This window comes from Adiantum capillus-veneris, chromosome 3, assembly GCF_014529385.1.
Source record: "Adiantum capillus-veneris isolate H3 chromosome 3, ASM1452938v2, whole genome shotgun sequence".
NCBI lineage: Eukaryota > Viridiplantae > Streptophyta > Polypodiopsida > Polypodiales > Pteridaceae > Adiantum > Adiantum capillus-veneris.
In genome coordinates this window covers 155,288,646-155,316,135 of record NC_140933.1, presented here as the reverse complement: position 1 = coordinate 155,316,135, position 27,490 = coordinate 155,288,646, and the positions used below count along the sequence as shown (strand labels likewise).

The 27,490-nt window shown below is 44.4% G+C and overlaps 1 protein-coding gene across 2 annotated transcripts; it reads right to left on the bottom strand.

Annotated features, from left to right (window-relative positions):
* Positions 1-325: 325 nt before the first annotated feature.
* Positions 326-27,274, bottom strand: LOC147462008 (BAG family molecular chaperone regulator 1-like). 2 transcript variants are annotated; one of them, XM_086509479.1, is made up of 5 exons: positions 27,065-27,274; positions 26,633-26,892; positions 1,548-1,804; positions 1,233-1,379; positions 326-1,122 (listed from the first exon to the last, which is right to left on the bottom strand). In XM_086509479.1, exons 2-5 carry the CDS (start codon positions 26,871-26,873, stop codon positions 910-912), a joined length of 858 nt encoding a protein of 285 aa, XP_086365605.1. In that variant the 5' UTR covers positions 26,874-26,892; positions 27,065-27,274; the 3' UTR covers positions 326-909. The 2 variants fall into 2 exon arrangements, with proteins under 2 accessions (XP_086365605.1, XP_086365606.1); XM_086509480.1 differs by having other exon boundaries at positions 26,633-26,865; positions 27,065-27,272.
* Between the last annotated feature and the right edge of the window lie 216 nt (positions 27,275-27,490).

The window sequence follows — 27,490 nt, the reverse complement described above, 5'->3', positions numbered from 1 at the left end:
AAAGAGGAGGGGTGGGGGGGGCAGTCTGTGAGGGTCTGGAAGGGGAGCTTTTCTTTATCGATCAATCCATGGATGCCAAAGTGGACGCTTCCGCTTTACCGCCAACGGGGTCATGTGAACCCAGCAAAAGTTTTCTTCGTTGCCAACTTGCTTAGAACTTTTACGTGGCCAGCAACATGTGATACTTAAGAGCTTGCAAACCACACAAAACCTTGACGTTCAGACTTTTTATAAAAAAAAGAAACCTCTTGAGATGAAGTTCTAATTAACCAAAGCGCGCTGACGTGATTCCCAAACCCAACTAACACAATGCAATGCTTCAACAAGAGAGTAACTGAGGCATGCTCGCCTTTGCTTCATCTAAACTAACATAATATGGCGGAAGGGGGAGCCCTTTACACGTGTCGAAATCTGCGACATGAAGGCTAACCTCCAAAACTTAGAGAAGCATCCGTGCACACGATAGAGAGAGAGAGAGAGAGAGAGAGAGAGGCCGCCGAAGGCGGCCGGCCGTACTAGTTAAATATATGAATATAGGGCTCCCATTGTTTAGAGACTGAATTTGAGAAGCTACAAGATTTCTGACAACTTCGTTGACCCATTTTACTGGGGGCAATCTCATCTCAATAAATACACCCCAGTAAATCCCTCTTCCTCTCTGCAACCTTGCAAGGAGTAAACACCCAACCACAATTGGGATTCGGTGTATTCTGTGTCTCCTCTCCCCTTCAGCAATCCTGAAGAGAAAAATCTAGAATTGGACCATGAGCTGTAGTCCAAAATAATGAGAGCAGAGTTACATAATTGTACAGCTCATGTAGCCCTAGGAGTGGACAACCTCTTATTCTCTGGCAGAATCCTAATTCAAAGACTGCAAGGATGCTTAGTACTTGTAAACATGGCCCGTGGTTAATTGAACCATTCCCAATCAGCTACAGTGGAGGAGGTAGAAGTCTGAGATAACACCCTCCCACGTTGTTGTAGAGGAGCAGACGTCGAACCCCGCAAACCAGCATCAAATGTTTCCCAACTTGTTGTCACAACAGTCCTCTGTGAGTTTGATGTCTCATTCTGAATTTTTAGCATGTCTAGAGTTTCCACATACTTTTGCACCCTCCTGACCTGCCAAGGCAAAGTATTCGATCTCAAAATTGGTATTGAGAAGCCGTCACTCAATTGAAATGTAACATCACAGACAAAAGTTACACTGAGCCAGCGCACAAATTACTAACCAAAATTCTTCTTTGAGATTTGGCTTCCCCATCTGCTTTAATGCTATCCAGCTTTAATAATTGGCACATCAACAATTCCGTTGGTTCAGCAATTGCGCTGTCTTTCAGTCGCCTTCCACTCTTCACTGCTGCCTCAACAGCAAACACCTGAAAGTCAACATTGAAAATGGAGCTAAAAGATTGAAGGTGGAAGTTGGTTTCGCTCAAAGATAATTCAGTACTAACGATTGTAATGAGCAACATGCTACATAACAAAAAGCGTGCAGTGCTTCATTCTAAAAACCCAAGAAGGCTAGGAGAATGTCTCTGACAAACCTTTTCAGCAATCTTATCAACTTCTTCATTTACATCAGCAACAGCTCTGCAGGCCATTGCAATGGCCTCATCTCTTCTCGAATCCACTAGCCTTTTTTGATGACTGGAGGGATCCTCTATAAGCACCACTTTTGATTTGTTCCTTACGCCCGCATCATGCAGATAAACTCGATTATGCTTCTCCTTCCCTCTATATAGAAGGCGTTGCTGCTGTGGTTGAAGTCCAGTTCCGAGAGCAAGTGATTTCTTCAAATCCCCTGCATATCCATGAAAGTAAAATAACATCCATGAGAACAGAAACAAGGAGAGAACCAAAGAAACAAAGAATGATTATATCAACGTCTCTAACAAGCCAACATAGCCTATGAGACCAAAACAGTAATTAAAATGAAAAATACCACAACAAAGCTCTCTCCTGGGGTATTTCTCTTGTGGGAAGTGTATCTCGTTGTAGTTGAGATGCCTTGCCATCTTCCTCTTGCGATGCTCAATAAGAGCTCTGATCTGTCTACAAAGAAGGAGCCTTGGTCTTCTCCAAGGTGTACGTAGGTGTCTCGCTTGGCTGAGCACCACTGCCCTGCCCAATGTAGCACAAATAGAACATGAAGCCCCTGCTCATGTCAATGAAACCAGTGATGTGTCCGCAAAGTGTTCATACTCATGCTTGAGGATAAGTAATCGTGCTATGTATGGATAGGCCTTGTTGGTGGGTCTCTCTCTTGCGGAATTGCTATCCCAAGCCTAGAATTGCAAAGAGGAAGAACCGCAAAGATCTTTGGTCCCAAAACTGCAAGACAGGTTGTAGTAGTCCTCTGTTTACAGCTCCCTCTCAAAGAGCTGGGAGATCCAATCCTCTATCTCTGTACCCTCCCATCTGGCTGTCTCTGTCCTCGAAAATGAGGAATCTGATCAAAAGCTGTCAGAATTGTGCACGAAGAGGAAGAAAAACATGCAGAGCAAGAGAGAGAGAGAGAGAGAGGAGCATCACGATACTTGCCTATGCTCGGCGATGGTGGTTCAACCTCCTCCTGCACAACCGAGCATGCTTTGCACCATTCGTGCAGTCGTCTGCAGCTTCTTGACCACATGTGGTACTGAGTAGTCAGTAATCGTGCTATGTATAGATAGGCCTGCCCCTTGCTTGGTGGGTCTCTCTTGCGGAATGGCTATCCCAAGTCTAGAGTTTCAAAGAGGAAGAGGCACAGACAAGTCGTGGTAGCCCTGCCAAAACACTCCTGAAACAAGCGGCTGTCCCCCCCCCCCGCCTCCCCCTCAAATATCTTAGCACACTGTACACATGCAAATCGAATGCTGCTCTGTTTCCAGCTCCAATCCTCTATCTCTATACCCTCCCATCTAGCTGTCTCTACCCCAGGAATGAGGTAAAATCTGACCAAAACTGTCAGAATTGTACACGAAGCCGAAGGAAAACATGAGAGAGAGAGAGAGAGGGTGTCCTCCATAGTCAGCTTTCTAAGGGGACGTGTTTGATGTCACTCAATAATGCTCCGTAGCCTCCGATGTAGACCTCATCTATGATGTAAAGATCCTCGCATCCTCGGGCGTCATGAGCGGCCAAGCTAGATGGCTGTATCAAGAAGGATGCCCCGATGAGGGTGTGACGGGGTAACACGTGGTGGGCCATTCCGAGTAGTCCCTCTTCTAAAAGTAGTGATCTGCCTCTATGTGTAGGTCCTCTGCACCTGAGGGTGGATCCCCGGAGTCTACGAATCTCTAGGAAGAAAGACCTTGGCACCTCTGATCATGGTAATCCATGTGCGGGTGTCATGAGGACGTGGCAATTGCTAACCTTAGTTGTTGGTTTCTTTCCAAATGATTTTTGTTTAATTTTTGAGACCCTCTTTTTGAAGTTGCAAATGGTTGGACATTGTATGGCCAATGTGAACGGTAGTTACACCCGCAGACGGAATGTTGGTCGGCACTGGAATTCGTACGGTAAGAGGATGTCTAGGCTCAAAGCAGGATCATGTAGGTCCCCTCGTCGCACTTAGCAAGTTGGTGGATACTAGGAAGTGAACTCAATAAAGGCATAAAGTCAAGGTAGGATCACCAACAGAAAGTGTCCGATAGTTCGGCCACATTGCACTTTTGGATGCGGTCCCAATGAGGATAGATGGTCGGATGACCAGTGGGAGCCCAACGGAATCATTTCCTAAAAATTAGGGAACTACTATTTTGGGCCATGAAATGTGTTCGCGTCATTACCTTCGGTATGACCAGGGGAACATTTTATTACTCTGCTGCAAAGTCAATCGATGCACCAGTTGAGAGATTTTTAAGCAGAAAGCCCAATGCGGGAAAATTGCATGCATGAGTGCCAAGTGGCACTTTTTGGTCAATTTACCAAGTTTGGGAGAATAGAACTCGTAACTGACTTTTTGGAGCAGTGTTTGGAGGCTGATAACGCTGATTTCCAGCCATTTCTCTCCATTTTTGAAATTCCATGACTTTGCCTAGGTCCAAGGAGCTCATTTTCAGCATCGGAAGGCATCAGATGCGTGTTTACAGGGCTGTTTTGCTGCGTTTTCAGCGATACGTAGGTTTTGGCAACAATGGAAATCTTCTCCTTTTTGCATCTATTTGTTCACAGATGCATTATAGGTCAAGGGCAAAAGAGGGGGCGCTCGATTTATGCTAGGAGGATGCTTCATTAAGAACCTGTCACAGGTTAAGAGATATGGAGTGCTTTCTTTCTCTCATGTGGTGCTAGGAGTGATGCCCTGCACGCTACACATTGCTCTCTCTCCCCCCTACGTGCAGTTATGTGATGCCCTACAAGAGGGCTCTTCATTTGACTGATGTACAGCTTTGTGGGTTCATGCTTTTGTGCTGAGGCAAGAGCCTCCTTGAGCAGGAACAGGGGTAGCTAACTGCTACTCCAAAGCAGGCACTGGGGAGGGTCATAACCTCACCGTACAGGTGCGTTTTCAGCGCTGTGTATGCGCTGTAAATTAACTGTTTTCAACCATACGGATGCCAAAACCATTGGGAATAGTGCCCCACTGGTAGAGGTCAGTTAGGGGACTGTTTGGGATTGAAAACAGGGCAAAAACCAGTAAAAACAGCGTGCTGAATTTACTGTTTTTGGGCAGGAATCAGAGGGTTTATGCCAATGGAAGTGAGTTCAAGCAGCGGAATTTGGTTTCGTGCAAGTTTTGGGACTGTTATGCTGCCAAAATTTGGCCAAATCAAGTGGTATCTAGTTGGATATGGACAAAGGATTCCCAGGACTCTACTTTGTAAATTTACCCTCTCAAAGTATAAAGAAATACCAAAAGGGGCGCCAATTTTGGGGTTGTCGGCGTCTGCTCGGGGCATTCTAGCTTCCGAGCCGTGTGTGTATTCACGTGTTAATTCCCGTCGCAGGTCCTTTTTGCAAAGTGCTCTGTGTGTGTGTCTAAAGTAAAGAATTTCGGGTGAAAGCCAACGCCTACCGCCCCACGGGCCGGTTTCAAGGTTCCGTTGCCGGGACATCAATCACTTTTTCCTCAAAGAGTGAGCCTCGGTTGTTTTGGGTAAAGACAGAGTGCAGGAACGCGGGACTATACTATGGTGGACAAAGGGAAGGGCATTATGGAAGAGGGTTCCTCTTCACAGGACAGACAGGAAATTCCACATGTACGCCCTGCTAAAAAGTGGTCAAATTAGGGCTGATTTTCTGCTGCGTTTTTAGGGTTTGCAAGTATGAACCAAGATGAGATAGGGAGAGGTCTCACGGTGGTAGATCGGCCACTAGATCTCCTGCGAGAGTGATGTGGGTCTACCAGGTGATACGCTGCTTGCCGATTCTCTGAGGCGATTGCTTGGATTCTATGACGCATTGGTAAATCATCTTGAAATTTGAGCTTGCTTGGTCGTGGGTGGTACGTCAATGTTGTGGAATTATGCTCGTTTGCACAGGCAAGAGCCTTTTGCACACGTAAAAGTTAAGGGACAGGTTGCAAGATGCTATGTGGTGAAGTTCAAGAACTATCCACCTATGGATGCAAAGTGGATGGAAGAGCATGAACTGTCAGAGTCACCAAATGTATTGCAGCTTTACCTTGAGGCCTTTCGGTTACAGCCTACATATGCCCCAACCCAATGTCTGCAAAGGAGGGGTAATGATAGAGCTAGCACATCAAATGTACTCATGGATTCAGTGCAACAGCAATGTACAGTTTGACAAAAGTATGAAGGTCTCATTAAGTCATTTGTACACATGTTTTGACAGTCTTTCTTGCGGATACATGCGATGATAAAAGGGTGCTTACCACACAAGATCATGTATGGCATGTATTTATGATATGCAATCGAGGACGTTTGCGATTTCAAGAGGGGGGTATGTCACGAGGACCTGGCAATTGCTAACCTTAGTTGTTGGTTTCTTTCCAATGATTTTTGTTTAATTTTTGAGACCCTCTTTTTGAAGTTGCAAATGGTTGGACATTGTATGGCCAATGTGAACGGTAGTTTCACCCGCAGACGGAAAGTTGGTCGACACTGGAATTCGTACGGTAAGAGGATGTCTAGGCTCAAAGCAGGATCATGTAGGTCCCCTCGTCGCACTTAGCAAGTTGGTGGATACTAGGAAGTGAACTCAATAAAGGCATAAAGTCAAGGTGGGATCACCAACAAAAAGTGTCCAATAGTTCGGCCACATTGCACTTTTGGATGCGGTCCCAATGAGGATAGATGGTCGGATGACCAGTGGGAGCCCAACGGAATCATTTCCTAAAAGTTAGGGAACTGCTATTTTGGGCCGTGAAATGTGTTCGCGTCATTACCTTCGGTATGACCAGGGGAACATTTTATTACTCTGCTGCAAAGTCAATCAATACACCAGTTGAGAGATTTTTAAGCAGAAAGCCCAATGCGGGAAAATTGCATGCATGAGTGCCAAGTGGCACTTTTTGGTCAATTTACCAAGTTTGGAAGAACATAACTCGTAACTGACTTTTTGGAGCAGTTTTGGAGGCTGTTAACGCTGATTTTCAGCCATTTCTCTCCATTTTTGAGCTTCCCATGACTTTGCCTAGGTCCAAGGAGCTCATTTAGCGTTGGAAGGCATCAGATGCGTGTTTACAGGGCTGTTTTGCTGCGTTTTCAGCGATACGCAAGTTTTGGCAGCCATGGAAATCTTCTCCTTTTTGCATCTATTCGTTCACAGATGCATTACAGGTCAAGGGCAGAAGAGGGGGCGCTCGATTTATGCTGGGAGGATGCTTCATTGAGAACCTATCACAAGTTAAGAGATATGGAGTGCTTTCTTTCCCTCTCATGTACAGTGTGGTGCTAGGAGTGATGCCCTGCACGCTACACACTGCTCTCTCTCTCCCCTACGTGCAGTTATGTGATGCCCCACAAGAGGGCTCTTCATTTGACTGATGTACAGCTTTGTGGGTTCATGCTTTTGTGCTGAGGCAAGAGCCTCCTTGAGCAGGAACAGGGGTAGCTAACTGCTACTCCAAAGCAGGCGCTGGTGAGGGTCATAACCTCACCGTACAGGTGCGTTTTCAACGCTGTGTATGCGCTGTAAATTGACTGTTTTTCAGCCATACGGATGCCAGAACCATTGGGAATAGTGCCCCACTGGCAGAGGACAGTTAGGGGACTGTTTGGGGCTGAAAACAGGGCAAAAACCAGTAAATACAGCGTGCTGAATTTACTGTTTTTGGGCAGGAATCAGAGGGTTTATGCCAGTGGAAGTGAGTTCCAACAGGGGAATTTGGTTTCGTGCAAGTTTTGGGGCTGTTATGCTGCTGAAATTTGGCCAAATCAAGTGGTATCTAGTTGGATATGGACAAAGGATTCCCAGGACTCTACTTTGTAAATTTACCCTCTCAAAGTATAAAGAAATACCGAAAGGGGCACCAATTTTGGGGCCTACAGGTTGTCGGTGTCTGCTCGGGGCATTCTAGCTTTCGAGCCGTGTGTGTATTCAAGTTTTAATTCCCGTCGCGGGTTCTTTTTCCAAAGTGCTCTATGTGTGTGTGTCTAAAGTAAAGAATTTCGGGTGAAAGCCAACGCCTACCGCCCCACGGGCCGGTTTCAACGGGATACGGGGCCAAAGCCCTCTCTGAATAAGCAATGAAAATGCCCGCGGATCTCATAATATGCTGTGCATTGGCAGATAAAATTCTCTCCTGTCTCTGGCTCTCTTGAAAACAGTCTAGTGTCACTGCGAAACGTTTCAGGGCAGGAATGTTTCATGCTCAAAACGTGGTGTTTCCACTACAAATCGTTTCACTCCAATGACAGAGCACAGTGAAACGTGGGACCCAAACATGCACGGTGCATATATGTACTTTGAAAGGTCTTAAAAGTTAAAACCTCAAACTCTGGTAACTTGTAAGCGAAATGGCATGCGTTTCACTTTATCAATAAAACATTTCAAGGCTCAAAATGTTTCACTTGTCCCGACCCGCCGAAACAGACCATGAGCCGCAAACCTAGCATAATCTCTTCTCTGGGGGGATACCTCTGAATCAGTTAGCCTCTATCTCCAACTGGTGAGATGAGGTGCGTAGCTGACCAATAACACATCTAATGCCATGAGATAGGTGGGTATCCATATACCTGGGGCTTGAGATAAACCCATCATCTGTTGTGCAGAGAAGACGGTCTCGATAAAAAGCCATCTTCGTCCCCAACTCATGTGATGGAGATAGCCAAGTCCTCCAAGTATCCAGCTGAATGAGATCATGTCTGATAATCTTGTTAATCTCTGAATGTGTCAGAATGAGGGACGGTGCATCCTAGGAATACTGAAAAGAGACAGCTTGTTCATACTAAATTCATGTAGCTCAAACCAAGGTGATATCTGTGCACAATGACTCAAGCGCAAGTCATGCATATTTGTCGCGTGAAAGCTCCCATGTGCTATGAATGAAAGACACTGATCTAGCAAGAGCCTCCACTACAATCGGTGGTGCACTCATCTCAGCTCTAATAATCTCATGTGGCATTGAGGCTTTCGCTCTAGAGATCATGAATACAAGTGGTCTCTCCATGGATCTCCATCCATCATATGTGCGCCCTAATCTACAATGATGATCTAGGCTAGGCCCCCATATCTGCACACTCAAGCAAGGTAGAAGTAACCAAAGTGTCAAATAGCCACAGCTTAGTGGGTAGCTCTAGAAACTGCACATGTGAGCATATCCTCTCTAGTCCTCCTAATGCTGCATATTCCCTCGTCAATCTTGCCTCTGCAACACCTCTCATAGAGAAAGTAGGTCCACTGAATACAACACCAAGATATGTATAGGAGTCTACATACTCCATATGTAAAAAAGGGTGCAGATCTCCTGACCCACAGCGCTGTAGTATTGAATACCATGACCTTGGTTTGTGAGGTTGATGGAGAGCCCACTATCATGTGCATAAGCATGTAATGCATCTAGATGTCTTTGCATACCCTCTAGATAGTCTGAAATAAGCACAATATCATCGGCATAAAGCCATAAGAGGTATCCATGAACCTAACACATGTGCCCCTCTATCCCATGCAATCTCAATATAGTAAAAAATCTAATGAAAATACAATCCATCGCAGAAAGTGGGCATCCCTACTTCATCCCAATAGCAAAGTGACCGGGCTCTAAAAGACCCTCTACTGTCTGTAATCTCCCTATAACTGTCTCATAGAGTGCCATGAATGATGAAACCCCATACAAGCTCCTATGGGACTTCCGAGTCCTGTAGTCTCTGTATCAACTTGGAAGTGTCCCCTCTCGAATCCAGCCTTCCATGAAGCTCAAACACCCTCTCTCTCTGCTCATGCTCAAGTATAGATGCATATAGTTGGCCATTGAGTGGCCAATCATGATTGTGTGATAGTTGGTTGGTAGGGTCGGATCTCAAGACTTGAGAAGTGGTACAATCATAGACGTCTCAGGAAATCCCTCACTTATGGCCCTATTGAACATGAAGGCCAACAAACCATCAATATGATCCATTGCAGCCATGATCTCGAGTATGCATTCTGTTATAGACTTGGACACCTCAAATTGAAAATCGGGCACGACACACGAGAGAATCACTTCACAATTTTATCACACTTTTAAATTAAAGAGTCGACACGGCCTGACGTAGTTCCGTGCCCAGAGGTATTGGCCCCAAAATCTAGCGCCCCTTTTGGTATTTATTTTTATATTAATGCTTGAGCAAAGTTACAACTCCCGCGGGCCCTCTCTGCTCAGTTGCTCGTCAGCACACTGAGAGGGAGGGTGGCCTTGGGTTCAATTTAACGGCCCTTGGCCATCAAACTCAAAAGCAAGTTTACATGAAAAGCTTCTAACACAAAAGCTACTGGCCCAAAAGCAGCCAACGAAAACCATCGAAATCCGTACAGCCTGCCACGTGGCACAATGCAAATCGCGGAAGTCCGTACTACTACCACAACAATGTCAACGCAAAATGCGGGCCTACCGTACAATTTTGCCACGTCATCAGCTCGTACAATCTGCCACGTCATCAGTTTGTGACATACCCCCCTCTTGAAAGAATTGTGATCACCCTCGATTACGTCTGCAAAATGAGACATAAGCCATAAACGAGTTCTGTAGACACTGACTCTAAGTACCGACGCACTAAACACAAATCCAACACTTGTACAAAGACGACAGTCACATCACATCACATTCAAGTCATATCACATAAAATCCATTCAGATCTAGGACCATGATTCCTGGCAAGATATTTAGCAATCGCATCTAGATTCACACCGGACCTCACTCATGTTGGATTAACTAATCCTTGTTGCGATCATGTCCATAGATTTCTCAAGACCAAAATGCTGCAATCATTTCGTCAATCATTCCATCTTTCAATCATGCACTCAAACACAATCACATGTGTGAGTAATCATTTCCGGAAATTCCAATTCATCAATCAGACACTGAGTTCATACTGAACAGATTTCAGTCTAATCATCTTATCGTTGTGTTACCATCTCATCCCTCGAGAACTCTTGATGTGCTCACCACAGTTTCATTCAATCATTCATCATCAATCATCATCATCATTCAAAATTCATGATTCTTATCGTTATCGGGTTCATTTTGGAGCTGTCATTACTCCCAATTGCATTCAAATGCAATTTCGTCATGATCTCATTCTCAATTTCACCTGTCATCTGTTGACAAATAGCAAGATCTTCCAAAAAACATTGATTTCATTCATAAATCAAAGTCATCTTTAAAAATTCCTATTTCAAAATCGTTCATTCATAATGTCATAAAACAAACTATTGTCGGTTCATCAATATCTTTTTCAATTTTGTATCCAGTATTGTTCTTGAACGAGTATCTCCTCGAAGAGTTCTATGTCAATTGTTCTCATTCTTATGCCTTTTTGGAGCACCGCACAGATATATGTCCTCGTTTCCCGCCGTCGAAACACTTCTCCGTTTTGAGGTATTCGTCTTTCTGTTCCTCTGTCAGTGGGAGACATGTATCTTTGTTTCCTCTTCTTCTATCATTACTTGTCAAAGGTTGATCTATTGGATAAGTCAAGTTACTTAAATGCATAGCAAACCCTTGCTTAGCATGACCCATCAATTGCTATATGGACTCACATTTTTGTAACAAGCAGTAATCTCGCATCTCTTTGGGCAATCCACAGCAAAATTGCTCAATTTGCTGCTTAAAAATGATCTTTTTAAAGGATGAAGCAGGTAAAAAAACATCCCAAAATCGCTCACAATACGTATCCAATGTATCTGCCATGGCCATCCAAAAAAGATTCCAAGTGGTAATTGTCACAAATCAGTGACGTGGCACAGCCCTAAACACACCCCATCCAATGGGTAGCAGATCGGTATGTTGGAGGGAAACCCTAAGGGCTGACGTGTTAGCAGGAAAACCTAAGGGCTGACGTGGCAGCCTATGTACGGACAGGCCCGCATTTGGCGGAAAAGATGCCACGTGGCAGCCTGTACGGACCCCCGCGATTTACAAAAAGCTGGGACAAATTTTGGCTAAGCAATATTTGGCTGAAAAAAAAGCATACGCAAGTTGGGGAAAGCTTTTAAAACGAATTGCTTTATTTTATGAAGCATATGAGAGTTCAAACTGCTTTATTTCTTAAGCTTTTGATTTTCAGCTTTTGGGACAGCTTTTGAAGCTTTTGGGGCTCTGCTTTTAGCACCCCTTACTCTTTAAATAAGTGGGTAGGCCACTCACAACTCAGAACATCTGGACGCAGAGTCTGAGTGTGAGCGCCTGCCCGCACTCTTGTACTTTGAACTCAGATCAATATAAAAAGAAATATCGAAAGGGGCGCCAGACTTTGGGGCCAATATTTCTAGGCACGGAACTCCGTCGAGCCAGTGTCGAATCAATTGTGAATTGTGAACTGTTTTGAAGTGGTTATTTGTGCTGTCGCGGTAGATTCTTGACTTGGAGTGTCCAAGTCTGTTACAGTGGTATCAAAGACGGCCGATTTCTCTTCTATGGGAAATCCGATCCCTATTTTTTTTTTCCACGACACTTATGGCTTCAGGCAAAGATCGGTTGACTCCCTCTGCATCCAGAGATGCGGGAAGGGATCACAACGTAGATTCACGCAAGGAGTATGGCCCACCTCGGCCTACTCAAGCAGAGCGTCGAGATGGAGAGCCAACAATTGATCGGCGATGCAACAAAGATGATGCTTAATTTTGCCAAGGACCCGAAATTGGCTAAATATATGAGCAACACTTCTTTTGAAGAGGTGCACACGCAGTGGCAGAAAACCACATAACCACCCCGAAAACCCGCTCTCAAGAAACCTCCTACTCCCAAGAAGTATACAGAGAAGGAATTAGAAGAGGTGGTTGATGCACGAATTGCTCAGCTTTTTGACGCGCAGAACAAAGCTAAAAAGCACGACAAAAAGCAAAAGAAAGGCACTGACTTCTCAGGTTATTTGGGTCGTCAGTCTACTTTTGAAAAAGCAAGAAAGCAGAAGAAGCGTGTTCAATTTGAAAGAGTACCCAGTTCTTCTTCTTCTTCTTCTTGTTCTGACAGTTCTTCTAGCTCATCCGACTCGAGCGAAGAAGACCGAAAAGGCAAAAAGCGAAGCAAAAAGAAACGCTTCGAAAAGGGCAAGAAAAAGGCAAAGAAGTCTGAATCTCGCCCCGTGAGTGATAATTCTACTGAGGACTCGTCTACAAAAAGCTCGGACTCTGATGACAACAACTTTTATGCAAAGAAGAAGAATTTTTATAAAGCCAACTAATATGACTTTCTGGAAGACAAAAGCAAGAAAGTCCGAGAGTTTAAGGAAGGTGGACAGTCAATTAAATTTGACACATTTTCAGGTTATAGAGATGCTTCGAAGGCTTTGTCTTTTGTACAGCACTTTGACACCGCTTTCGCGGGAGGGCGTTACTCAGAGCACTCTAAGATTCGAAAAGCTGCCTCTTACTTTAAGGGGAATGCTCGAACTTGGTGGTCCACGCTTTTGTTAAACAAGACTGCGCCAATTAAATGGCTGAAATTCAAGAGGCTTTTTATTTCTTCTTGGCTAACACGAGAGTATGAACGCGATATACGAACTGCTTGGAACCATCTTCGGATGACCAAGAAGGATACAGTGGACGCTTATTGCGAGAGGCTCTTTTCTACCCGCCTCTTCATTTAAGAAGATCTCGTTCAAGGAACAGAATGATCGGTTTACCTTAGGTCTACCTACAGAGATCCGAGACCACTGCTTGGAACAGAAGTCAGCTTCCATTCAGGAGTTGATGAGTCATGCGAAACGGGGTTTTGCCATTCACTCTGGCAGTCTGACCTACCCCACAGATGAGATCATGACACAAAGAGTCCAACAGACTTCGAAAAATGCAAGTAAAAAAAGAAAGAGCAACCCAGAGTCCTAAAGATCATACTATTGATCTGATACCAGAAAGCACACCACCGAACCGGTCACCTTATCGTGTAAGCCGGGCCCAGAACGAAGAGATTATGAACCAAGTGAAAGACCTCTTGGAAAAGTGTCATGGGGACGTGGCAACTGTTAACTATGTCACGAGGACGTGGCAACTACTAACTTTAGTTGTTGGTTTCTTTCCAAGGGGTTTTGTTTTATTTTTGAGACCCTCTTCTTGAAGTAGCAAACGGTCGGACATTGCATGGCCAATGTGAACGGTAGTTTCACCCGCAGATGGGTAGTGGTCGGCACTGGAATTCGTATGGTAAGAGGATGTCTAGGCTCAGAGCAAGATCATATAGGTTCCCCCGTCGCACTTAGCAAGTTGGTGGATACTAGGAAGTGAACTCAGTAAAGGCCTAAAGTCAAGGTGTGACTACCAATTGAAAGTATCCGATAGTTGGGCCACATTGCATTTTTGGATGCGGTCCCAATGAGGATAGATGGTCAGAAGACTAGTGGGAGCCCAACGGAAGCATCTCCTAAAATTTAGGGAACTGCTATTTTGGGCCGAGAAATGTGTTCGCGTCATTACCTCCGGAATGACTAGGGGAACATTTTACAACTCTGCCGCGAAGTCAACTGGGCAACCGGTCAAGATATTTTTAAGTTGCGAACCCAAAACGGGAAAATGCTTGTAAATGTGCCAAGTGGCACATTTCTGTGCACTTGCCTCTCAAGGGAAAAATGGGCGCTGAATTTTAAGTTGGGAGAGGGCCTCTTTTGCAGTCCGTCACAGGTTAAGAGCTATGGAGTGCTTCCTTTCCCTCTTATGTACAGTGCGGTGCCAGGAGTGATGCCCTGCACGCTACGCACTGCCCTCTCTCCCCCCTACGAGCAGTATGTTATGCCCCACTAGTGGGCTTTTCATTTGACCAATGTACAGTTATGTGGGTTCATGCGCGATTGCCGAGGCGAGAGCCTCTTGCGCAGGTACTGGATTAGCTAGCAGCTAATCCCCCGCAGGTACAGGTGAATTCAGAGAGGTTTCACGCCAGAAATCTCGTCCGATTCAAAGGGCAAGTAGCCCTACAGGTGCAGGAGCTCGAGGTCTTGCTACAGATGCGGCCGGCACGCGTAACAGAGCCCAAAACAGGGGATTACAGCCTGCTGTGTATTTTTGCAGGTTTAGGGTTTCGGCCCTAAACGGACCCTAATACCCCCAGGAGGTTCGGGGACGCAAGGGGACCGCTGTACAGGTGAACTGGCACATTTTCGGGGCAGAAAACAGAGAATTCAGCGTGCTGCAGATTCTCGCCAGGTTTTGCAAAGTGTCGGTATGCGTCGGGAAAGTCACCTATTGCGTGGGGATACTGACTGTGAAGCGTCCTAGTACAGTTATGCTGCCGAAATCGGGCCAGAATTGGTGTTTCTTAGCCTAGATTGTGCGGGGCAACTTATAGGAGAACACAGGTTTTATTCCCTCTATTAAAGAATAAAGAAAGACCAAAAGGGGCGCCAATTTTGGGGCCTACAGGTTGTCCGCGTCTGCTCGGAGCATTCTAGCTCCCGAGCCGTGTGTGTACGTAGGTGTTAATCCTCGTTACAGGTTACCTTTGCAAAGTACTGTGTGTGTCTAAAGTAAAGAATTTCAGGTGAAAGCCAACGTCTACCGCCCTACGGGCCGGTTTCAAAAAGGGTCTTGTCCAGCCTAGTACTTCACCATATTGCTCTCCTGTGTTGTTAATTTTGAAAAAAAAGACGGATCTTGGAGAATGTGCATCAATTATAGAGCTCTCAACAAAATCACCATCAAGAACAGATTTCTGATTCCTAGGATCGATGATATACTCGACAGATTACAGGGATCCTCGTGTTTTAGCAGGATTGATTTGAAGAGTGGATACCATCAGATCCGAATCGCACCGGGAGACGTCTACAAGACAGCCTTTCGGACGACTTTTGGGTTATTTGAGTTTTTGGTGATGCCTTTTGGCTTAACCAATGCTCCTGAGACATTTAATCGGATGATGGACAGGATTTTTGGAGAGTACAAGCTATTTGCTGGCACTTTCTTTGACAATATCATTGTTTTCTACAAGAATGAGGCAGAACATAGAGATCATCTGCTTCACGTCTTTCAGGCATTTCGAGAAGCCACTCCCGAGAAAGAAGGAAGGCACTCCCGAGAAAGAAAAAAAGGGAAAGGAGTGGCTTCTTTGAAAGCTTAGCATGAGATAGTGTGGACCTTTCCAGATTTTCCGAAAAGATAAATGATATCTCCTTTGGACTAAAGCTGCTAGAATACTTGTAGGATTCATAAAGTTTTTCATGTGAGTCTCTTAAAGCCTTTTGAAGGCGATGTGCCTGATGATGGGAAGCTAGATATGCAACCCGAATTGGACAAAAACGAGCAAATACTCGTTCCTAGAATAGAATTTGGCATAGAAAGAAAGAAAGAAGGTTAAGCGAACTCACGGTTCTTGGTTAAATTCAAGACCTACTTCGCAATGGATGCGAAGCGAATGGAGGAGGAAGACCTAGCAGATATTCCTCGGAATAAGAATCTTTACCTTGAAGCTTTTGGTTTAGCATAGTCTATTCCAAATGGAACCCAGAATTCAACTTGGCCGGAGATCTGGTGCAGTGGGTTTGCACAAGAGGGGAGTTACTCCGCTCCTTTGTCAACAAATGCCTCAATTTTCGAATACTAGAGTTACTGATGTCTCTTTGAGCTTCAGGGATACTGACAGCTGACAGTATTCTGCTGGATGACTTTATGAAATGGAATTCCTGAATATGAAACTGATTTGTTCTTGACTTGTTTTTAAGTGCAGGAACTGATAGATGAAATGACTACAGCATTTTGGTCTAAATGATCTCAAATAGATATGGTTGCAATAGGGGTTAGTCAATCGGGCATCTATGATGTTCCGACTGGTTTGATGCGATTGCTAGCTGCATTGCCGATACATCATGGTCTAAGATCCAAATAAATGTTGAATGCCTGTGATGTCCTGTGATGTCTAGTGATGTCCTGGGATGTCCTGTGATGTGACTGTCGATTAGTATATGTACTAGATGTGTGTTTCTAGAGCGTAGGTACTAACAGTCAGTGTCTGCTAAGATAGCTTATGGCTTCTGTCTATTTTGCAGGCGTAATCGAGGGCGATTACAATGCTTTCAAGAGGGGGGTATGTCACAAATCAGTGACGTGGCACAGCCCTAGACACACCCCATCCAGTGGGTAGCAGACCGGTATGCTGGCGGAAAGCCCTAAGGACTGACGTGTCAACAAGAAACCCTAAGAGCTGACGTGGCAGCCTATGTACGGACAGGTCCGCATTTGGCGGAAAAGATGCCACGTGGCAGCCTATACGGACTCTCGCGATTTACAGAAACCTGGGAGGCTACGCAATTTCTGGCTGGAAAAAAAAGCATACGCAAGTTGGGAAAAGCTTTTTAAAAGAATTGCTTTATTTTATGAAGCATATGCGAGTTCAAACTACTTTATTTTTTAAGCTTTTGATTTTCAGCTTTTGGGACAGCTCTTGAAGCTTTTGGAGCTCTGCTTTTAGCACCCCTTGTACTCTTTAAATAAGTGGGTAGGCCACTCACAACTCAGAGCATCTGGACGCAGAGTTTGAGTGTGAGCGCCTGCCCGCACTCTTGTACTTTGAACTCAGATTAATATAAAAGAAATACCGAAAGGGGTGCCAGACTTTCTTTCGGGGCCAATATCTCTAGGCACGGAACTCCGCCGGGCCAGTGTCGAATCAATTGTGAACTGTGAACTGTTTTGAAGTCGTTATTTGTGTTGTCGCGGTAGATTCTTGACTTGGAGTGTCCAAGTCTGTTGCAATAATCACGTCACATTCAAACTCTTGAATGAGCCACGAAGAAATAAAAAGTCTCTTGAACTTTAGTCACTTTGTCGGTGCTTCTTTTCGTAACAAAAGAGTGGACCACCATGTCCGTGCGTTTCCTTTCTGCCCTTCTAATCTTGGAATGCTCTGAATAGCACCTTCCAAAAATGGCTATGTCAAACTGTTGACTAAAAAAGCAAGGGCCTTGTGTGCATCTCGAAAACCTCAAAAGGTATCAAATTTTATCGCTTGCTCGCCCTCCTTGAATTCTTCTTGCTCTTATCTTCGAGAAAGTTGCATTGATTGGCTCTATAAAAGTGCTTCCTCTTAGAATTAAACATTTCATCATCAGAATCCCAACTCTCAGAAGAGGATGAACTCCTCCTTAGAGCTGTCAAAAAGTTTCCGAGATCTACAGTGGGATCTACTTTTCTTGGCCTTCTTGTTCTTTCCATGTCTTTAGTTCTTCTGTCGTTTCTTGCCCTTTCTGTCCTCATCACTGGAATCAGAAGAGGAAGAGCTATTGGAATTGACTGAAGAGGATGAGAACGAACTGGACACACCCTCAAAGCGTACACGCTTCTTGGCTTTTCGTGCATTCACAAACAAAGACTATCGACCCAAATAACTAGGACAGTCTGTTCACTTGCTACGTCTCTTTGGAGGCTTCGTGGTCTTCAATATTTGGTTAACTCGTCAATCGATCACATCATCAAGTTCATCTTCGGTGTACATCCGCGGGACATGTGGGTTTTTCAATGAGGATTTCAATGGTGAATCGATGGCCGTACGCCACCGGGAATGGATCTCATCAATCGGGTGCCTGGTCAAAAATTTCGCGTACTGGATCCTTTGAATACTGTAGCATCTGCTTAGTACAAGCATCAACCTGTTGTTGACGTTGCATCTCCATTCGTTCATAATCCGTAGGCCACAGAGCCCGTACTCTTGTTCCGATTGTCCATTTGAATTTCACGTACTTTAACCTGATCCGGAATTGTTGGGTGTGTTCATCTGATTCGTGCAGGATTCGTCACTTGAACTCCATGTGTAATCTGGGGTTCTTTATGGCTTATGCCCTGTAAGATAGAGCAATAAAGATGGAAGCGTGCCCGATGCGTGATGGAGTAAGGGTGGGAGTGGCTAATAAGTCCGAGGTCGGGACACACAGATTCTTTAATAAACTTTCTAAAATAAAAGTTCGAGGTCGAGACACGAAGATTCTTTAATAAACATTCCAAAAAACTTTGGAGGACCGGTATGCTTTGAGAAAAGCACAAGCCTGAAGCTCTGATACCACTGTTACAGACTTGGACACCTCAAGTCGAAAAAATTGGGCACGACACACGAGAGAATCACTTAAAATACTTCACAATTTTATCACACTTTTAAATTAGAGAGTCGGCACGACCCAACATAGTTGCGTGCCTAGAGGTATTGGCCCCAAAATCTGGCCCCCCTTTTGGTATTTATTTTTATATTAATGCTTGAGCAAAGTTACAACTCCTGCGGGCCCTCTCTGCTCAGTTGCTCGTCAGCACACTGAGAGGGAGAGTGGCCTAGTGGCCTTGAGTTCAATTTAAAGGCTCTTGGCCATCAAACTCAAAAGCAAGTTTACATGACAAGCTTCTAACTCAAAAGCTACTAGCCCAAAAGCAGCTAGTGGAAATCACAGAAACCCGTACAGCCTGCCACGTGGTACAACGCAAATTGCGGAAGTCCGTATTGCTGCCGCATCAACATTGTCAACGCAAAGTGCGGGCTTGTCGTACAGTTATGCCACGTCATCAGCTTGTACAGTCTGCCACATCATCAGATTGTGACACATTCTTTCATGTGTGAATCCATATATCTTACTTAACCCATAAGCTTGCCAAGATCCAAGATGGCTACCACGCAAAAGCATTATCTTGGGAGCAAGAATTGATGTCACGTGCGCACTACACTTGGCACTACATGGAGAAGCTTTTGCTATAGTCTAGTGTCAATCGTATTTAGCGTAGGACCTAGCCTGGCACTTTGTGAGCCTCTAGGACATGCATGTCCAGGCCGGTCATAGTTGCATACCCTCACGTGCATAGTTAAACTTAAGCATATAGGCATATGAACAGTCACTTAAGTCATTTATTAATAAGTGACTTTGACATGACATTTATTAAAAGTAGGTAGGGCAAATGGCTAAAAGGCCTATAAAAGAAGCCCTTTGGGCGCCAACAGAAGGCAGAGGAGCAGTAGCAGAGCCTCTCAATAATCACTGATAGGCCCAATGTTTTTGCACCAACAAAAGCCAATGTTTTCCTTCAGCCCTCCCATCAGCATTTTCAGCCACCAAAACGCAAGCAGCCCATCAACGTTTTTGGTCAGTTTTCAGCCCTTTCGTCATCGCCAGCAATTCCCCATCGCAACAGATCATCAACGATTCAGGTTTCAGCCCTCATAACAACAACATTTCCTTATTTTCAGCCTATCACTGCCACCGGCGATAGCAAATCATCCCACAGCCTCGTCGCCGTTGTCGTAGTACCAAGCATCTCCAGCCTCGTCGATGTTGTCGTAGTACCTCAACAACACCGCAGTACAAGTACTCCTCGTTGTTGACCGCAGAACCTAGGCATCTAGCACCCCTTGCGTTTTGGCTTGGTTCCTGCCTAGCTCAGTGTAGGGATCATCAAGACCTCCGTGTCCTTAGCACCCAAGTACCAAAGTACCCAGTACCCAATACCCGCAATATCAAGCACCGCAGTACTGTTATGTCCCGCTCACAGGAGAGGGGATCTAGCCTAGACGCCATTGCGATGGGCGTCCAATGTCCGGACGGACGTAGTGTGAACCCGGCCAGTGGAGCTGATCATTATTATTAAAGGGAGGCCAAGGCCTCATTTGCAGTAATCGACCCCCACTGGCATAGTGCCAATGGTAAGCCCGTGAGGCTAGGAGTGTGCGAGGTTGCCTCGAGGAGGTGAGGCCATGTGGTATGGGACGCTCGGTCTTACAAGGTGCACGTCTACGTCCTCGGATGCTTGCCCCAACACAGGGAGCTACCGGATGGTGGCTACGGTCTGTAGGCGGTCTGTGTAGGCGAGACATCCACTTCGTTGGGTTCGTTTCATGGTATCAGAGCTGGCTTGGCTGCAGGAAGGACCATGTGCACACCTACAGATCGGTTCGAGTCGGAGAACTCCGATTTCACATAATTTTTAGTGATTAATTGCTAAAACTTTTTATTTTTCTTCCCTTAAGCATGTTGCAAGTGAGGATTAGCGCTTTTTGCAAGTGTGTTCAAAGAGCTACGCAGTCATAGGTTGCTCATCAATGCAAAGAAAAGTGAGTTTTTTCTAGAAGAGATTCACTTTCTGGGATGATGTCCGAAGCTTTTTGGGACTATGCTCCTATTACAGAAGGTTTATCCAAAATTTCGCTGAGATTGCTTCACCTTTACATGCTCTTCAAAAGAAGGCAGTCACCTTTAGATGGACACAAAAAGAGATTTCAGCTTTTAATCTCTTAAAGGAAAAGATGACTTCAGATCCAGTCATTGTGTTGCCAGATCTTAGGAAGTCATTTGTGGTCCAGTGTGATGCCTGCTGTAGTAGCATTGGTGCAGTGCTAATGCAAGATGGCAGGGTAGTAGCCTATGAGAGCAGAATTTTGCAAGGGCCAGAGATGACCATGCAGGTCTATGAGAAAGAGTTATTGGCTGTGATTCATGCGCTCTTAAGTTGGAAACACTACCTGCTAGGTGCAGACTTTGTTGTCCAAACGGATCATCAGACCTTGCGATACTTCTTGACACAAACAAAGTTATCTGAGAAGCATATGCGATGGGCAAATATCTTGTCCATGTTCCATTTTCAGATTGTGCATGTGGAAGACAAGAAGAACGTTGTGGCTGATGCCTTGTCAAGGAAGCCACAAATTTCAGCTGTGTCGATTCCTTATCATCATGAACTTGATGATATGAGAGAACAGTATGCAAATGATGAAGATTTTGCAAGGGTCTTCGAGCAACTAATGGATGGACAACGTCATGAACACTATCTTCTCAGAGATGAGTTCATGATGATGCATGGCAGATTGTGTGTCACAAAGCCATTGCGACGCAAAGTTATGGAAGAGAGTCATGTCCCACCGTATGCAGGGCATCGTGGTATTGATGCTACAGTTAAAGCGGTTGAGACATTCTTCTACTGGCCTACATTGAGAAGAGATGTGGATGCCTTTGTGCGAGAATGCCTAATATGCCAAAAGGTCAAGTTTGACAGGCAAAAGGCACCAGGGTTATTGCAACCACTACCTATTCCAGATAAACCATGGGAAAGTATTGCTATGGATTTTATCTTTGATCTTCCGAGAACGCAGACAGGAAACGATGGTATTTGGACCATTATTTGCAGATTCAGCAAACAGGCTCATTTTATTCCTATCAGGAAGAAGATAAAGCCAGATCAGATGGCACGCTTGTTTATGAGCAATATTTTCAAGTATCATGGCATGCCACAGTCGATTGTTAGCGACCGTGATCCACGCATGACAAGTTTGTTCTGGAGAGGTTTGTTTGAGAATATGGGCACCACGCTCAAATTCTCTTCGTCATTTCATCCTCAAACAGATGGGCAATCAGAAGAGGCAAATTCTACTGTCCTAGATCTGCTGCTATGTGTCAGAGCATAAAGGAAAGTGGGAGCAGTATTTGCCATTGGTGGAGTATGCATACAATAATACAGTGCATTCATCAACTGGCAAGGCACCCTTTGAGATAGTTGAAGGTGGCAAGAAAGTTCCTCCCATACTGCATACAAAGGACAAGATATTTGAAGCAGATAAGTATGTTCAGGACATGGATGAAATGTACAAGAAGGTCAAAGTGGCCTTCGAAAGGACTCAGGCAAAGCAAAAGAAAGCAGCTGATCGTCACCGTCGTGAAGTGGTATATTCACTTGGTGATTGGGTGCTTTTACGCTTTGAAAAGGCAAGGTTCAAGAAGATGAAGGGCAAGGAAAGACTGTTTCCAAAGCTCAGCATGCGTTACTATGGGCCTTTTCAAGTATGCGACATAATCAGTGATGTTGCATATAGGCTGAAATTGCCTGACAGTTGGAAGATTCACAATGCGTTTCATGTGAGTCTTCTCAGACCCTATGTGGGTGATGTGCCAGAAGATATGCCAGCTGAAGATCAGCCGGAAGTCGAAGAACTTGACGACATCTTGGTCCCTGAACAGATTTTGGCACACAAAGAAAGGAAAGTGAAAGGCAAGGTTGCTAGGCGTTACTTGGTAAAGTTCAGAAACTATCCACCAATGGATGCTAAGTGGATGGAAGAAGGTGAACTTGCAGAGTCACCAACTGTGTTATCACTTTACCTGGAAGCCTTCGATTTGCAACCTACCTTGACCCCTTGAGTTTCAAAGCTACATGGATTGTCAGTGTGACAATGGCTTCTGAAACAAATGATGTACATGGTATTTAAAGTGAGCTCAAATGATGTACATGGTATTTAAAGTGAGCTCAAATGAAATACCTGTTACATGAATGTTAGAGCTGTACAGATTGTCAGTTTGGCAATTGCTCTTATGGAATGTCCAAAAGTTTGATTAGTGCTATAGAAGTGAGTATTTCTTGTCAGTTTGTCAAGGATACAGTGATTGCTTCTATTGAAGAGTGCATGTGTAACTGCATTCTTAAACTGTCGGTTTGGGTATGCTCGAAAGTGTTACGGGATCCAACGTGTACTATAAGACAGTGGCAAAATGTGCAGCTACCATTTTGTCATTGGAAAGTTAGTGACTCAAAGCAATGGCATAGTGCGCAGCTACCACTATGTCATTGGGACAGGGTTCACACGCAGGCAATACATGAGTCGACGAGGTGTTGAATACACCGGGGTTGACAATGAGCATGTATGTGTCGTATATGTGTCGACAGGTGTTGAATACATCAGTGTTGACAGTAAGCATATACGACATAGATGCAAACGAGGACGTTTGAGATTTCAAGAGGGGGGTATGTCACCAGTATGTGACTACTATCTATCCTTTTTGTTGATTTCTTTCTTATTATCTATTTACTTTCACTTTTTGGAAACACCCCTCGGGAAATCTAACTGCCCTGCATTGCATAGCTAGTGTGGAACTGTCCAGGGGGAGTCCAGGACTGAGGGCAAGAGAGCACTAAAGTTGGACAAGGACTATGGTTAGCCAAGTGGGGTCATTGACTAGCCAAAGTGGAATCCTTTGCTACAGAGGCTACATTTCAGTTCTGGATGTGGCCGCAGTGTACAAAGAGGGTCGGATGACCTAGAAAGATACAATGGCAGCATCTCCTAAAATTTAGGGAACTGCTATTTTGGGACCTGAAAATGTGTTGACGTCATTACCTCCGGAATGACAAGGGGAACATTTTCTTACTCTGCCGTGAAGTCAACTGGGCAACCGGTTGAGATATTTTTAGGCGGCAACCCCGAAACGGGAAAATGCTTATAAATGTGCCAAGTGGCACCTTCTGGTGCACTTGCCTCATGCAACAAGAATTGGCGCTGAATTTAGGAGGGGGAGAGCCTCATTTTCAGATTTGTCACAGGTTAAGAGCTATGGAGTGCTTGCTTTCCCTCTTATACACAGTGCGGTGCCAGGAGTGATGCCCTGCACGCTACGCACTGCCCTCTCTCTCCCCTTTGGCAGTATGTTATGCCCCTCTAGTGGGCTCTTCATTTGACCAATGTACAGTTGTGTGGGTTCATGCGCGATTGCCGAGGCAAGAGCCTCTTGCACAGGTACTGGATTAGCTAGCGGCTAATCCCCCCGCAGGTACAGGTGAATTCGGAGAGGTTTCATGCCAGAAATCTCGTCCGATTCAAAGGGCAAGTAGCCCTACAGGTGCGGGAGCTCGAGGACTTGCTACGGATGCGACCGGCACGCGAAACGGAGCCCGAAACAGTGAATTACAGCCTACTTTTGCAGGTTTAGGGTTTTGGCCCTAAACGGACCCTAATACCCCCAGGAGGTTCGGGGACGCAAGGGGACCGCTGTACAGGTGATCTGGCGCATTTTCAGGGCTGAAAACAGAGAATTCAGCGTGCTGCAGATTCTCGCCAGGTTTTGCAAAGTGCCCGTATGCGTCGGGAAAGTCGGCCAATGCGTGGGAATACTGACCGTGAAGGGTTCTAGTACAGTTATGCTGCCAAAATCGGGCTGGAACAGTGGAAATTCAGCCGAGTTTGTGCGAGGCAGCTTGTAGGGAACCTCAGTGTTTATTCCCTCTTTTGAACAATAAAGAAATACCGAAAGGGGCGCCTAAGTTAGGGGCCAATCGGGTGTCTGTCTACTCATACAGGTGCAATCTAGCAGACTGTATCCCTCTCCCCTTTGTTGTGTCTTGAAAGTACAGGTAAAATAGACGACTAATAATGGGTGAAAGCTAAATCAAGGTTTGAAGTAAAGTCTACCGCCCTTTTTGGATTGAACAGGCCGGTTACAAGTCCTCGGTGAAGGGTTGATTTTTTGGTGTAAGTGTGGACTGTTGGATAAAACTTGCCGATTAGTACCATGCTACAAAAAACTTGCTTTCTTAATATTTTTTCTAGGTCTTTGTGACAGGTGTTGACATTTGTGTACGTCTCTCTTTAAAGAAAACCATTAAATATTGAGTCACACACAATTTTTCTTGTCCTCTTCCACCTTTTTGGCTTTCTAAAAGAAGCCTCGAGGAGAGTTAAGTTAGGCATACTTTCAATGTTTTGAGTGATAATTGAAACTTACCTTAAATGTTATTTTAGTTTAAAATATTCAATGATTCTTTTTGTTTCACCTTTCATTTCACATCCTCACATGGCTCGACTTCTCTTCCATTGTATTCTTTAATAATGCTAAAGTGAAGCTTCACCTTGCATAATTCTAATAAATTACATACATACGCATACATATATATATATATATATATATGTATACACTTTTTTTTTTATAAATCAATTTGATTTATCTATCTGTGGGAAACCTCAAAGAGAGGAAAATCCACCAAAAAGATGAAGTACAAGCGAAGGAACACAAAAGTGTTCGACTATACAAAACAGCTAAAAGCATTCATAAGAAAGCTGATGTATCTCTGCAATGATACCACCAACTTCCAAGGCGAACCGTAAAGACTGCCTAAGGGAAAGTTTGAAGAAAGGCAGGGGATCTGCATGAATTCGGTGGAACATATGGCCATTACGCTGTCGCCACAGGCTCCAATAAGCCCAAAACCTGACCCACATGAAGAAGACTGCAAAGCGCTATATATACACATACACACACACACACACATATATATATATATATAATGATTTATTTTTATTTTATTATACATATATATTAACGAGCAAACCATGATAAACAAAAGAAAAATCGATGAAATATGTGAACTTAGTTCAATAATCTTGCAAATTTCAAAAAAATTGATAGTATTTTTTATTTTCTTCTTTGAGGGGAGAAAACTTGATCGCTTAATGAAAGAAACGTTTTCGAACAATGCTTCACCTTCTATAATTCTAGTTAAACTCAACTTAATGATTTTAACACTTTTATTTTTTGGGAAAAACTCACAATATGTTAATATTGAACACCTAAAAAAAAAAACAAAGCCAAGCCCCAGCACCCATATACACCACAACCTCAATAGTGACTTTCTGATTGTTTTAGAAAGTCATCGTGACCTTTTCACTTGTTTTTTCTTCAATTTATTACAGTGCTTCCAAGTGGTTTTTCAAAATATACTTTTTAATGTTTTTGGAATATAAATAGTTTATTGCTACATTTTAAAACATATATAATATTTAATTGTGATAACAAATAATTTAAAAAGTTATCGTCACTTTCTTGTTTCCTCTCACAAAAGAACTTTTATTATTAAATTCTTCTCACGGTCTTAACCTTATGTAGGCCATAATGAACTTTCACTATGTCTTTAAGGATACCAAGTCTTCTTTTTATTAATTGACCCTTTTTATTAAGGGCGGCCTCCTCCTCCTCCTCCTTGTGAGAACTGGCTCGAGTCTCAGAGACTATAACTATACACACCAGAAAGGTGTCACTACTAGAATGGATCCAAGTAAATTGAGCCCAGAACGAAATTGTAATGAGGATGACAGCCACCAAAGGAAGGTTTGCCAAATTTTACATAGAGCAGCCAAAGTAACTTTGATGCTTCCATGCAGAGCTTCATAACCAGAAGATACTACGACCAAGACTCCTCTCTCCTTGATTTCAGCTCTGTATATGTAAATCCTATGGTGATGGATACATCTCTACATTGAGGCCAACTACTGTATATTGAACACACCATAATGCAGTTATGTGATCTGAACAACAATGAAGGTAAGGTCACCTACCGAAGGTAGAAAATGCAGTAATGGAGACCTCATGGATTGAGCCCCCGTAAGAAACCTTCACTTTGATCAAAGGCCCCGCTTGGATAGTATCAGAGCTTGTGTCCCGCATTTGTACCACAATCCCACAAGGGCGAAGCTCCCAATCTCTGGAGCTCCCTCCTCCATCATCTGCTGCTGTATTCAATCCGCCTCTCAAAAACATATTGTTACTCATCCTCAAGCTCACTGCTTCACTGTACATTACACAGGAAAATACCCTCCTGAGAAGAGTTTTAACACACACATAAGCACGGATAGAGACAACCAAGCATCGCATTTTTCCTGTTCAGGAGATTGCTTCGATGCATTATAGCACAGAAAAAAACGTAAACATTACGATCGCATGCACTACATAGCAGAGATCCAACAAAAGAGCTGATAACAAAATCGCACCGTGGTGATGAGGAGGTACCGATAGAGTCTCAGCAAGCCTCAACAGAGAAGGGCAAAGAGCAAGGAAGCATGGCGAGGCGAACAAAGCCAGAAAGCATAGTGGAGGACGCGCAGGGCAGGTTAAAAGGAAGCGCGGGGGGGGAGGGCTGTTGTGTACATCGCACCATTGGCAACTCTCGTGGCGCCATTGGATGTGGGCGTCCTGCTGGCTTTTCTTGAGTCCAAAACCTCGCTAACGTGCCACCGACCTTGCTCCTCCACCTGTCCCTTTTTGGACCCAAAAGTTGGCCAATCAAACATCCAAGGTAGGTAGGTCCATTGTCCATGTCTTCTTGTGAGTTGTGAACCTTTTTTGCCACGTGACGTGACACTTGGAAAGGACCTCATTTATGATTACCTTTAACGTGGACAGCAGCTCATTGATGG